The sequence below is a fragment of the Pelmatolapia mariae genome, linkage group LG10_11 (genome assembly GCF_036321145.2).
Source record: "Pelmatolapia mariae isolate MD_Pm_ZW linkage group LG10_11, Pm_UMD_F_2, whole genome shotgun sequence".
Taxonomy (NCBI): domain Eukaryota; kingdom Metazoa; phylum Chordata; class Actinopteri; order Cichliformes; family Cichlidae; genus Pelmatolapia; species Pelmatolapia mariae.
Window position 1 is genome coordinate 35,186,852 of NC_086236.1, and position 10,672 is coordinate 35,197,523.

The 10,672-nt window shown below is 41.1% G+C and overlaps 2 protein-coding genes across 3 annotated transcripts; one reads left to right on the top strand and one right to left on the bottom strand.

The window, feature by feature from the left end:
• Positions 1 to 684: 684 nt before the first annotated feature.
• On the bottom strand, positions 685 to 2,465 carry LOC134637013 (uncharacterized). The gene is made up of 3 exons (XM_063487334.1): positions 2,232 to 2,465; positions 1,805 to 2,087; positions 685 to 1,677 (listed from the first exon to the last, which is right to left on the bottom strand). Exons 1-3 carry the CDS (start codon positions 2,321 to 2,323, stop codon positions 1,006 to 1,008), a joined length of 1,047 nt encoding a protein of 348 aa, XP_063343404.1. The 5' UTR covers positions 2,324 to 2,465; the 3' UTR covers positions 685 to 1,005.
• Positions 2,466 to 4,589: 2,124 nt separating this feature from the next.
• LOC134637011 (collagenase 3-like) lies at positions 4,590 to 10,404 on the top strand. Of its 2 annotated transcripts, XM_063487333.1 has the most exons (11): positions 4,590 to 4,606; positions 7,873 to 7,951; positions 8,113 to 8,360; positions 8,449 to 8,597; positions 8,749 to 8,877; positions 8,988 to 9,149; positions 9,279 to 9,402; positions 9,520 to 9,653; positions 9,757 to 9,916; positions 10,025 to 10,128; positions 10,295 to 10,404. In XM_063487333.1, exons 2-11 carry the CDS (start codon positions 7,907 to 7,909, stop codon positions 10,402 to 10,404), a joined length of 1,365 nt encoding a protein of 454 aa, XP_063343403.1. In that variant the 5' UTR covers positions 4,590 to 4,606; positions 7,873 to 7,906. The 2 variants fall into 2 exon arrangements, with proteins under 2 accessions (XP_063343403.1, XP_063343402.1); XM_063487332.1 differs by lacking the exon at positions 4,590 to 4,606 and having other exon boundaries at positions 7,853 to 7,951.
• The last annotated feature ends 268 nt before the right edge of the window (positions 10,405 to 10,672 follow it).

Consider the following 10,672-nt stretch of genomic DNA (forward strand, 5'->3'; position numbering starts at 1 on the left):
TTTGAAGCACAGTTTGTCAGTTCTAAATAGGAACTTGAATTAGAAGTTTAGTTCCCCGTTTGGACTTTAGTCATTATTTTCACGTTGTAGAATACAACAAGGTTGGTGATAAGTGGGTAAGGTGGTCTGTGAAGACGTGGTTGTATTAGTAAATGGGTCAAACAGAGAGCTCTCTAAACAGGATTGTGACCCATTTATCTATTTTAAACCTTCAGATTAAGAACATTGTGATGGAAATGAAAAAACACCAACAGGTATAGATTAATTCAAACACATTTCATCTACATAGCGGTGCACTGACAGCAGCCATTATTCCACAGTTTTAAAATTTACTTTAAAGAATTTTGTATGGCTATGCCTGAGTACTGTTATTATTTCACACATAGAAACAGAACATCATTGCGTGAGAACCAGTCTAGACCAGACAGGCTTCCTCCTTACGCTTTGATGTAATACAAAATTACACATCTCTAGTACAAGTGGTTGCAGAATCAATTGTTGTCACCAACTTGACTATTTGTCATCAAAAGGGTGCTTTAAGTAAATTAGTCATGTAGTTTATCACACTTCCCATGGAAATGTTGTCATCCATAAACAAGAAAATACTGACATTACAGTTTTTCTCGATTGCTAAAACACATTTCTTGAAACTACGCCTCATATCCGCACAACAGAAAACACAAATCCATAACATCTCACTCAATTCCCCAAACATCCTATTTCCAGGTCAAAATGAAGCTCTACACCCAAAACTATTCACTCCTGCTGAAAAACCGAACTTTGCCCTCAGACATCAAACACAAGCCCTCAAAAACACACACACTACAACAGAGTTTTGCACACTGGTACAATTAATTCAAAACAATAGTTCCAAAACAATTAGGTTGCTTATGGTTCTCCCCTTCAAAACCCTTGTCACATGATAAACACAAAAGACGCAACCAATGTATGTACAGTGGCACATTGTCATTCATGTACTATACAGTACAACACACACCAGAAACATTATCCCACCACAGCATCTTGTCTTTGGTCTGGGTCAGGCCAGAGAATCTCATCCACATCACAGGCTATATTGGCCCCAGCCAGGCAGCGGGGGTAAAATCCTCTTGCATGCCTGATCCACCCCTGGCATGCATCTACTGATATGTCTAGGCAGGCCTCTTCCATGGCCTGAAGGAGGTGAACACGGACATAAGGTTCTCGGTCATACACTTTCCACCGCCATGCCGAAAATAACTCCTCTATCGGGTTTAGAAAGGGGGAGTATGCAGGCAGAAAGATATTAGAAAACCTTGGGTTATTGGTAAACCAGTCACGAACCAGAGCAGCGCGATGGAAGCTGACGTTATCCCACACAACAACGTAGTGAGGCTGCTCTGGCTGTGCTGGTTCCCTGTAGTCCAGCTGGAACATATGTTGTCTTAAACCATCAAGAAAAGCAAGGAGAAGCATAGTGTTATAGGGTCCTAGTACGGCATGGCGGTGGAGTACCCCTCGTTGGCTGATGGCTGCGCACATAGTGACATTCCCCCCACGCTGACCAGGGACATTTACAATAGCCCGATGGCCAATTATGTTCCTCCCCCTTTTCCTTCTTTTGGTCAGGTTAAAACCTGCCTCATCCACAAAGATCATTTCATGGGGAACAGGCCGTCCTTCAATCTCAAAGATTCTCTGCAAAACACATAACACAGTAGCGTCAATCGGTACCCTGAACCAAAGTTCAAGAGTGCTGAAATGGCAGCATAAACTGCCATGCTGTGATGGTACACAATACCTTATACAGTATCAAAACTCATACCTGAACATATTCCACACGTTGGTTTTTCACTCTGTCAGAGTTTCGTTCGAAAGGGACTCGGTATGCCTGTTTCATCCGGAATTGATTCTTTCGGAGGATGCGGTCAATTGTGGAGAGGCTGATGGCATTTATGCCTCGAAAAAGATGATCATCCTCAATCACTCTCCTTTGAATCTCTTGCAGGCGGATTACATTATTTGCAATTACCATGTTTACAAGTTCCCTCTCTTGCTCCTCCGACAAAAGCCTTAACCTGCCTCCACCAGGTGGTCGTCTCTGTGTCCTACAAAAATAGAAGCACTCATTACTGTAACTGTCACACATTCATTTTACAGGAAAATAATGGAAACATACTGAAACTCAAGACACATAAATTCAGTAACTTAAACGTTACTGTACAAAGCAGTCTTACTGCAAGTACACCTACCTGTTTTCCTCCCTGAAGGTTCTGATGATGGAGGCAACAGTGAAGCGACTCAAATTTGGTTGTACTCGTTGCCCAGCCTCCCTCATAGTCATCCCATGGACAAGGACATGGTCAACTAAAGTGGCTCGAATTTCATCCGAGACTGACTGTCTTCGTGCCCTTGCTCTTCCCCTTCCTTGTCGCCGTCGTTCTCCACCTCCACCTCCTTCACCACCTCCTCCTCCTCTTCCACCACGTCCTCCTCCTTCACCACGTCCTCTTTCTCCACCACGTCCTCCTCTTTCACCACGTCCTCTTTCTCCACCACGTCCTCCTCTTTCACCACGTCCTCTTTCTCCACCACGTCCTCCTCCTTCACCACGTCCTCTTTCTTCACCATGTCCTCCTCCTTCACCACGTCCTCTTTCTCCACCACGTCCTCCTCCTTCACCACGTCCTCTTTCTCCACCACGTCCTCTTCCTTTGCATCTCTTTGGATCCATTGTTTCAAACCTGAATGAGCTGACTTTGGCCCTTTTATCTATCCATCGCAGGTTCTGATTGGTGTGTGCTAAATTTTGACTCCTAGTGTTTCCACTTGGTTAATTGTGTGCTAATTGGGCTCAAGCTATGCTGACTTACGTTAACATTATTGCATGCTAGTGCTTTCTACATGACTACATGGTGTAAGCACTGTAAAATGTAGGGATTTGTGTGTAGAGTTTTGCAGTACCAGTTCACCAAATTTGAGTCATGTGTCAAAGCAGGGAATAGTGTTTATAGGTCAGGGAAATGGGTGAGCTTTTTGACCAATAGCGTTTATGGTTTTGAAATTTTAGTTTAGAGGCCTGGTTATAGTGTTTAAGCAATCGAGAAAAACTGTAATCTCTGCTTTTCTAAAATCACTGTTATATTTTATTATTATATGTGATAATGTAGGTACAACGAGGAACAAAGGTTGATGGAGGGATCACCAATGTCTACTGAGGAGCAGTGGCCAGAGATCCCAATGCCTATAGATGCTGCTGTCTTCTATGATGGTACTTACATCACTTTTCTTTTACAGCCCTTTAAAATGTCAATTTCTCATAAAAAGAAATTCAATCCAACAAAATTTACAGTACATGTACACTAAGACTTGATATTTTTCTGCTCCTTTGCTGTTTGACTCTCAGATTAATAGAATATCTTCACTAACTGTGATTGGAAAATATTTGCATATAGACATAGAGTAAAAAAAAATATACAAGGTATAAAGGTTTATAACCAAGGCAGTACTATCCAAGGTACTTAAACCTTTTCATTATGAATACTTTTGAATGCACTGTATACAGACAGTCCTTGCCCCATACAGCAAACACAGTTTGCCACAATACATTTTAAGTTTCAAATTCTAAATGAACATTGATTTCCCCACAGGATCTGTGCACTTCTTCAAAGGAAACTTGGACTACAAGTACGACTCCAACTTCAAACGTGTGCGCTCCATCAGTCGTGTTAATGAGCTGCTGGAATGTGAAGTGAAGGAAGGCAATGAAACAGCGACAGAGAGGAAGTGACAGAGTGATGTAATGCTTTCCCTGGAGCTTGACGGTGCTGTGCATGCATACACAAAGTTTTACGTCCAGTAATGACCACAATGTATCGAACAGAAAACAGAGAAGTGGTTAGTGTGTGGTTAGTGTTACCTCAGTGTGTAATGTGTAATGTCACCAACATGTAGCCATACATCTGAAAGCATATTGATTTGCTCTCCTGATATTTAGACTGTAGTATTGATATTTTAACCCGTACAAATTCCAATAACTGTACAAATATTGACATTTGTACAGTTTTCTTGATTTGAAATGTGTGTTTTAATCTAATATTGCTGCTAATTTTAATTTTAAATCTCTCTATACAAACATCAACATGTGATCTAGAGCAGCGGTCCCCAACCTTTTTTGCGCCACGGACTGGTTTGTGCCCGACAATATTTTCACGGACCGGCCTTTAAGGTGTCGCGGATAAATACAACAAAATAAAACTAGTACCGGTACCGAAAAAAAGAAGATTTATTCATAACACACGTGAAAAGACCCAGGAAAACCGAGTTAACGAAAAAAACGATAACAAAATAACGCTAAAAACCAATCAAAACCCTGAAAACCATACATTTCACACCCGAGTCTCAACTCTCGCGGCCCGGTACCAAATGACTCACGGACCGGTACCGGTCCGTGGCCCGGGGGTTCGGGACCGCTGATCTAGAGCTATTCAGCCAAACATAACATTTATTTTAAGCTCGTGTCGTTCCATCAGAGTGATGTATTTCTTACTTAGCGAAGAAAAATTGATATTTTCCTGATAAAAAAAAAAAATCTTTGCTTTTCTATTAAAACATATTCACTGTGTGTGTGTGTGTGTGTGTGTGTGTGTGTGTGTGTGTGTGTGTGTGTGTGTGTGTGTGTGTGTGTGTGTGTGTGTGTGAATGTCTCTTTTTACTGCTGTTGCCTAATTTACCTGAGGCTGAACATTACTTTATAAAGTCAAAACTCTTCATCTTTGTGTCCAGTATTGTGTAACACTGACAGAAATGTAGTTTTCCTATAACACTGACACAAAGTGGTTGGGGATAATTACAGGTAAGGTGGAAAATAACCACCTGCAGTTGACTCACAGAAAAAAAAAAGTTTCCAGTTTCCAAAACGTTATGTGATTGGGCACTATTGTGTAGAATAAACTGACTTTAATGTTTCTGGTAAATGGACTGATTCTTATATAGTGCTTTTCTACTCTCCTGGAGTACTCAGTGCTTTATACAACATGCCTCATTCACACCCACTCATACAAGCACTTCTAAACACAAGTGCAAACTAATCTACAGGGTGGGCCATTTATATGGATACACCGTAATAACATGGGAATGGTTGGTGATATTAAAGTCCTGTTTGTGGCACATTAGTATATGTGAGGGGGCAAACTCCTCAAGATGGGTGGAGACCATGGTGGCCATTTAGAAGTCGGCCATCTTGGATACAACTTTTGTTTTTTCAATAGGAAGAGGGCCATGTGACACATCAAACTTATTGGTAATGTCACAAGAAAAACAATGGTGTGCTTGGTTTCAACGTAACTTTATTCTTTCATGATTCTTTCATTATTTACAAGTTTCTCTTTGTTCACAGCCATTGACATGTCAAAGAGGTTAACACGTGAGGAGCGAAATTGTGTTGATATCTGGTGAACGCAGTAACCGGGTCATTGCAGCAGATTTCAATGCAAGACACCCTACGAGACCACCCATCTCCCATGCTACAGTTAGCAAACTGCTTGCTAAGTTTCGTGAAACTTGTTCAGTGTTGGATTTGCCAAAATGTGGACGCAAGAAAACTGTCACTAATGAAGAAACATCAGTGCTGTCCTAGCTTCATTCAGCAAGAGCCCACAGCGTAGCACTCGCCGCATGTCACTGGAGAGTGGCATTAGTCGAACATCCCTTCGGCGGATATTAGCTACTCACAAATGGCACCCTTACAAACTCCAGCTACTGCAGCATCTCAACGAGGATGACCCAGATCGGCGCACAGAATTTGCAGAATGGGCAAAACAAAAATTGGAACAGGACCCTCAGTTCACACAGAAGATTTTGTTCAGTGATAAGGCAAACTTTTATGTGAATGGTGAAGTTAACAAACAAAACCACCGCTATTGGTCTGACACTAAAACACATTGGATGGATCCCTCCACTGTTGGAACAACAAAAGTGATGGTTTGGTGTGGTATATGGGGTACAACGATAGTGGGTCCATTCTTCATCAATGGAAACCTCAAGGTCACTGGATATTTGAAATTGCTACATGATGATGTGTTTCCCTCTTTATGCACTGAAGCTGGCACGTTCCCTGAGTTTTTCCAGCAGGATGGTGCACCACCACATTATGGGTGCCAGGTCCGAGCATTCCTAGATGAACAGTTTCCTGGAAAGTGGATTGGTCGTCGTGGGCCAGTTGAATGGCCCCCAAGGTCTCCCGATCTGACCCCCTTAGACTTTTATCTTTGGGGTCATCTGAAGGCAATTGTCTATGGTGTGAAGATACGAGATGTGCAGCACCTGAAACTACGGATACTGGATGCCTGTGCTGGCATTTCTCCTGCGGTGTTGCTATCAGTGTGTGAAGAGTGGGAGAAGAGGATTGCATTGACAATCCAACACAATGGGCAGCACATTGAACACATTTTATAAGTGGTCAGAAACTTGTAAATAACTCATGGAAGAATAAAGTTACGTTGAAACCAAGCACACCATTGTTTTTCTTGTGACATTACCAATAAGTTTGATGTGTCACATGGCCCTCTTCCTATTGAAAAAACAAAGTTGTATCCAAGATCCAAGATCCAAGACCATTCCCATGTTATTACGGTGTATCCATATAAATGTCCCACCCTGTACATTCACACACATTCACACTCCGATGAACGTATCGGAGAGCAATTTGAGATTAGTATCTTGCCCAAGGATACTTGGCATGCAGACTGGGGAAGCCAAGGATCAAACCAGCAACCTTCCGATCAATAGCTGATCTGCTCTACCATCTGAGCCACCCCACTGATAACATTAACACTTCACTGTAGCAATTTCAAGACTTGAGGTAGTAAAGTGAATCTGATCTTGTCTTGGCTCTGGTGTGAGGCACAAGTTTAAAGTTCATGGTGTGCATTAAGGACAGGGTTCAGCTAATAGACTTCAGCTTGGTCCACGGGTTTGTTCCGCGCACCTCAAAATGTGGCTCATTGTAGAAGATGTGGTTGCACAATTGTAACAGAAATGCTGACAATGTCAACATTAATCATCCTTTCCTGTATGTGATGTGCAGCACTTGATACCCTCCATGACCAATTCCTGGCAAAATACTTCTTTTCATTTGGAATCATGTTGGATCATACAAAAACCAAAGCATGTACAGTGAAAAAAACCCTTTCAATTCCTCTATTGAGTCTTTGACCGAATATTAAATTTATGTTAACACATCCATTACAAGAAAACATAGGTGAAAGTATTTAATGAGACAAGAACTGTTCTGAGCTTCTTAAGTCCAGACACCAAATACCACTGAGAAAATATGAAAGAAAACTAGAAAACTAATTTTTAAATAATAACAGCTAAGCTAAAAGAAGGAAACCAGCTTTGAACCCTATATTAAAATGAAGTGAATCAACAACAACAACAATAATAATAATTTTGGAACAAACACACAAAGAAAATCTTCAAATATGTGATTAAATCTGCTTTAAATCAGCTATGAGGTCAATTCTGGAAAAGAAAAAACAGATGCGTGTTTTCTTTGTCCAAGAGCTTGAAAATATGAATAGTTTTAAATTTTATTTCTATCTGATAATTGCAGATTTGGGGGCTCTTCTAATTATTATCTCATGACCAATTTCCTCTGCAAACTGCAACAATGATTCAACATCACTGTTTTGGTTTTCTTTTTGTACATGAAACACCGTCATGAGCAATCAAAACCAGAGTTCCCCTCTTCACCATAAAAGGAGCATTTCCTTAGTCAGTGACGGCAGGTAGTTACTCAACACATCCAAACTCCAGCCTATATAACAGCTTCTCACAGCACTGAGACACAAGTTGCACACAACGAGGAAGCATGAAGACTTTGACTCTGAGCATTCTGCTTGGCCTGGCAGTGGCAGTTTACTGCATGCCAGTATCTCAGATTACTGGACAAGATGAAACTCTTGCAAAGGTATGTGTACTTGGCTGTTTTATTTTGGCATAGAGGTTGGAGTGGACAAACTTTGTGATAATTTTAATTGTCCATCTCATGTTGTTATTTGTCTTGTTTCTTGAGCTTAAACATGCTGACAGATATTTGAGTGTAAAGCTCTGAATATTTCTCTCTTCCAGAACTACCTGAAGAAATTCTTCAACCTCACAGAGGAGGAGGGTCCAGCTGTCAGAAGGGGCATCAGCCCACTGAACAAGAAGCTGGCTGAGATGCAGAGATTCCTTGGTCTCCAGATCACCGGGTCTCTGGATGCTGACACTTTGGCCATGATGAAGAAGCCCCGCTGTGGGGTTCCCGATGAACAGGTCGCTCGTTTCTCCACTTTTGAAAACAACCTCAAATGGGAGAAAAACAGCCTCACATACAGGTGAATGATCTAAAGACACAACATAACACACAACATGAGAAAATGTGACCACACTAATGATTTTCTTGGATATTGTTTTGCTCTGCAGGATAGAGAACTACACACCTGACATGTCTGTGGCAGAGGTGGATTACTCCATAGACAAAGCTCTGCAGGTGTGGGCCAGAGTCACTCCACTGAGGTTCACAAGGATCTACAGCGGCATTGCTGATATTAGGATCCTCTTTGGTCGCCGGGGTGAGTATAAAACAACATTAAGTAATATAATCACTGAACGTTTTTATTGTATTATTGCACAAGACATGACCATCCCACCTATCTCACCTATATTTTTTAGTGTGTTTTTTTGTTTTGTTTGGCCAAGTCTAATATTGCTATCTTCTAACAGAACATGGTGATGGTTACCCCTTTGATGGCCCTAATGAAATTCTCGCCCACGCCTTTCCTCCCGGTGATGGCATTGGAGGGGATGCCCATTTTGACGAAGATGAAACGTTCACGTTCCGCTCAAGCGAAGGTAAGTTTGTTTACTTTTACGAACTGTGGTGTCCAAATTATTACGCTGTAGTGTGCGACCTGAGTTATCCTAATTGGTAACCAATTGTCATTCTGTGTTTTCTACTTCAGGCAGGGTTCTCTTTATGGTTGCTGCCCATGAATTTGGTCACTCTCTGGGCTTATCTCACTCCAATGACCCCGGTGCTCTCATGTACCCAGTGTACTCATACAGTAACCCTGACACCTATGTTCTTCCCCGGGATGATGTTAATGGCATCCAGTCCCTCTATGGTGAGTGCTAAATTCTTTTTTTGGTTTTATTAAATTAAAAATATTTGAGTTGACCAAAATCTTAAAAGAACCTGTGCATAAATAATTTTACAACTTACAACAATGTGATATTTATTAAATTACCTCCAGGTCCAAATCCAGATCCCGTTGAGCCTGGACCTACAGCCCCCACTACTCCTGATGCCTGTGATTCAACGATGGTTTTGGATGCTGTTGCCACAATGCGAGGAGAGATGCTCTTCTTCAAGGACAGGTATCACAAAATAAATGCTTGAATACCTGAGTGAGAAATCTCTTATAGCAGAGCTGGCTTCTGACATTGGCTGATTGATCATTTACATTAATTTACATTTTGTGCGTGTGTTCACAGATTTGTCTGGCGCAAACACCCTCAGATCAGCACACCTGTACAAGCTCTCATCTCAAATTACTGGCCCGATGCCCCTGTTAATATTGATGCTGCTTATGAGAGCCAACAATTAGACCGTGTCTTACTTTTTAAAGGTATGCATTCCCAGTGTCCACCTAATGCAGCACTCCTTTGAAGTCAGCATTTTTGTGCCTTTACATAGATTTACTATAAAGTCTATTTCTTATTTGTTCACAGGTCACAAGGTGTGGGCTTTCAGCGGCTATGATCTTGTAAGTGGCTATCCTAAACCAATATCCAGCTTTGGTCTGCCCAAAACAGTGAAGAAAGTTGATGCGGCCCTCTATGACGAACAAAGTGGGAAGACTCTGTTCTTTGTAGGCAGTGAATACTACAGGTGTGTTCCACTAAGACCTGAGAAAATTAGGCAACTGATTTTCATACAGCAGCTTACAAGTTGTATTACAAATGTTAGATTAATCTAAATACATTTTTCTTTTCTCAGTTATAATGAGGCCACAAAGAAGATGGATAAGGGATTCCCCAAACAGGTGGATGAGACCTTCTTGGGAATGACCTCCAAAGTGACTGCAGCTCTGCAGCAAGGAGGTGAGCAGCATTCCAGCCTTGAAGACCACTGAAACGAGACAATGAATTCTGTTTTTGATATTTATGTTTTTATCTTTTGAGTTTACATGTACAGCTATTTACAACTATTTTTAAAATCCCTTTGGTCTGTTATGCAGCACTAACATGTAGCATCTCTGTTCTGCAGGGTACACCTACCTCTACAGTGGACCACAAATGTTTGAGTATGCCATGTGGAGTGGGAGGCTGTACCGTGTGCTGCCGAACAGCTACTTCTTGCCCTGCACCAAATACTAGAGAAGCCAGTTTTCTAACTTGTTTACAGAAGAATGTTAAATAAGGCACAGTAAAAAAATAAAGAGAAACTGTATCAATATAGTTTTGGATATTTAATTTTATTGTTGAACAATTACCAGCAGCTTATGTACTTAATTTTGTTTTTGTTATGTTAATCATTGCTTCATTGAGGTTTACCTTTTTATTCTGTTTTATTTATGGCACAGTCATTATTTAATTCTTTCACTCGCTAATTGTTTTTGTTGTGTTTTCAACTTTTATTACCGTG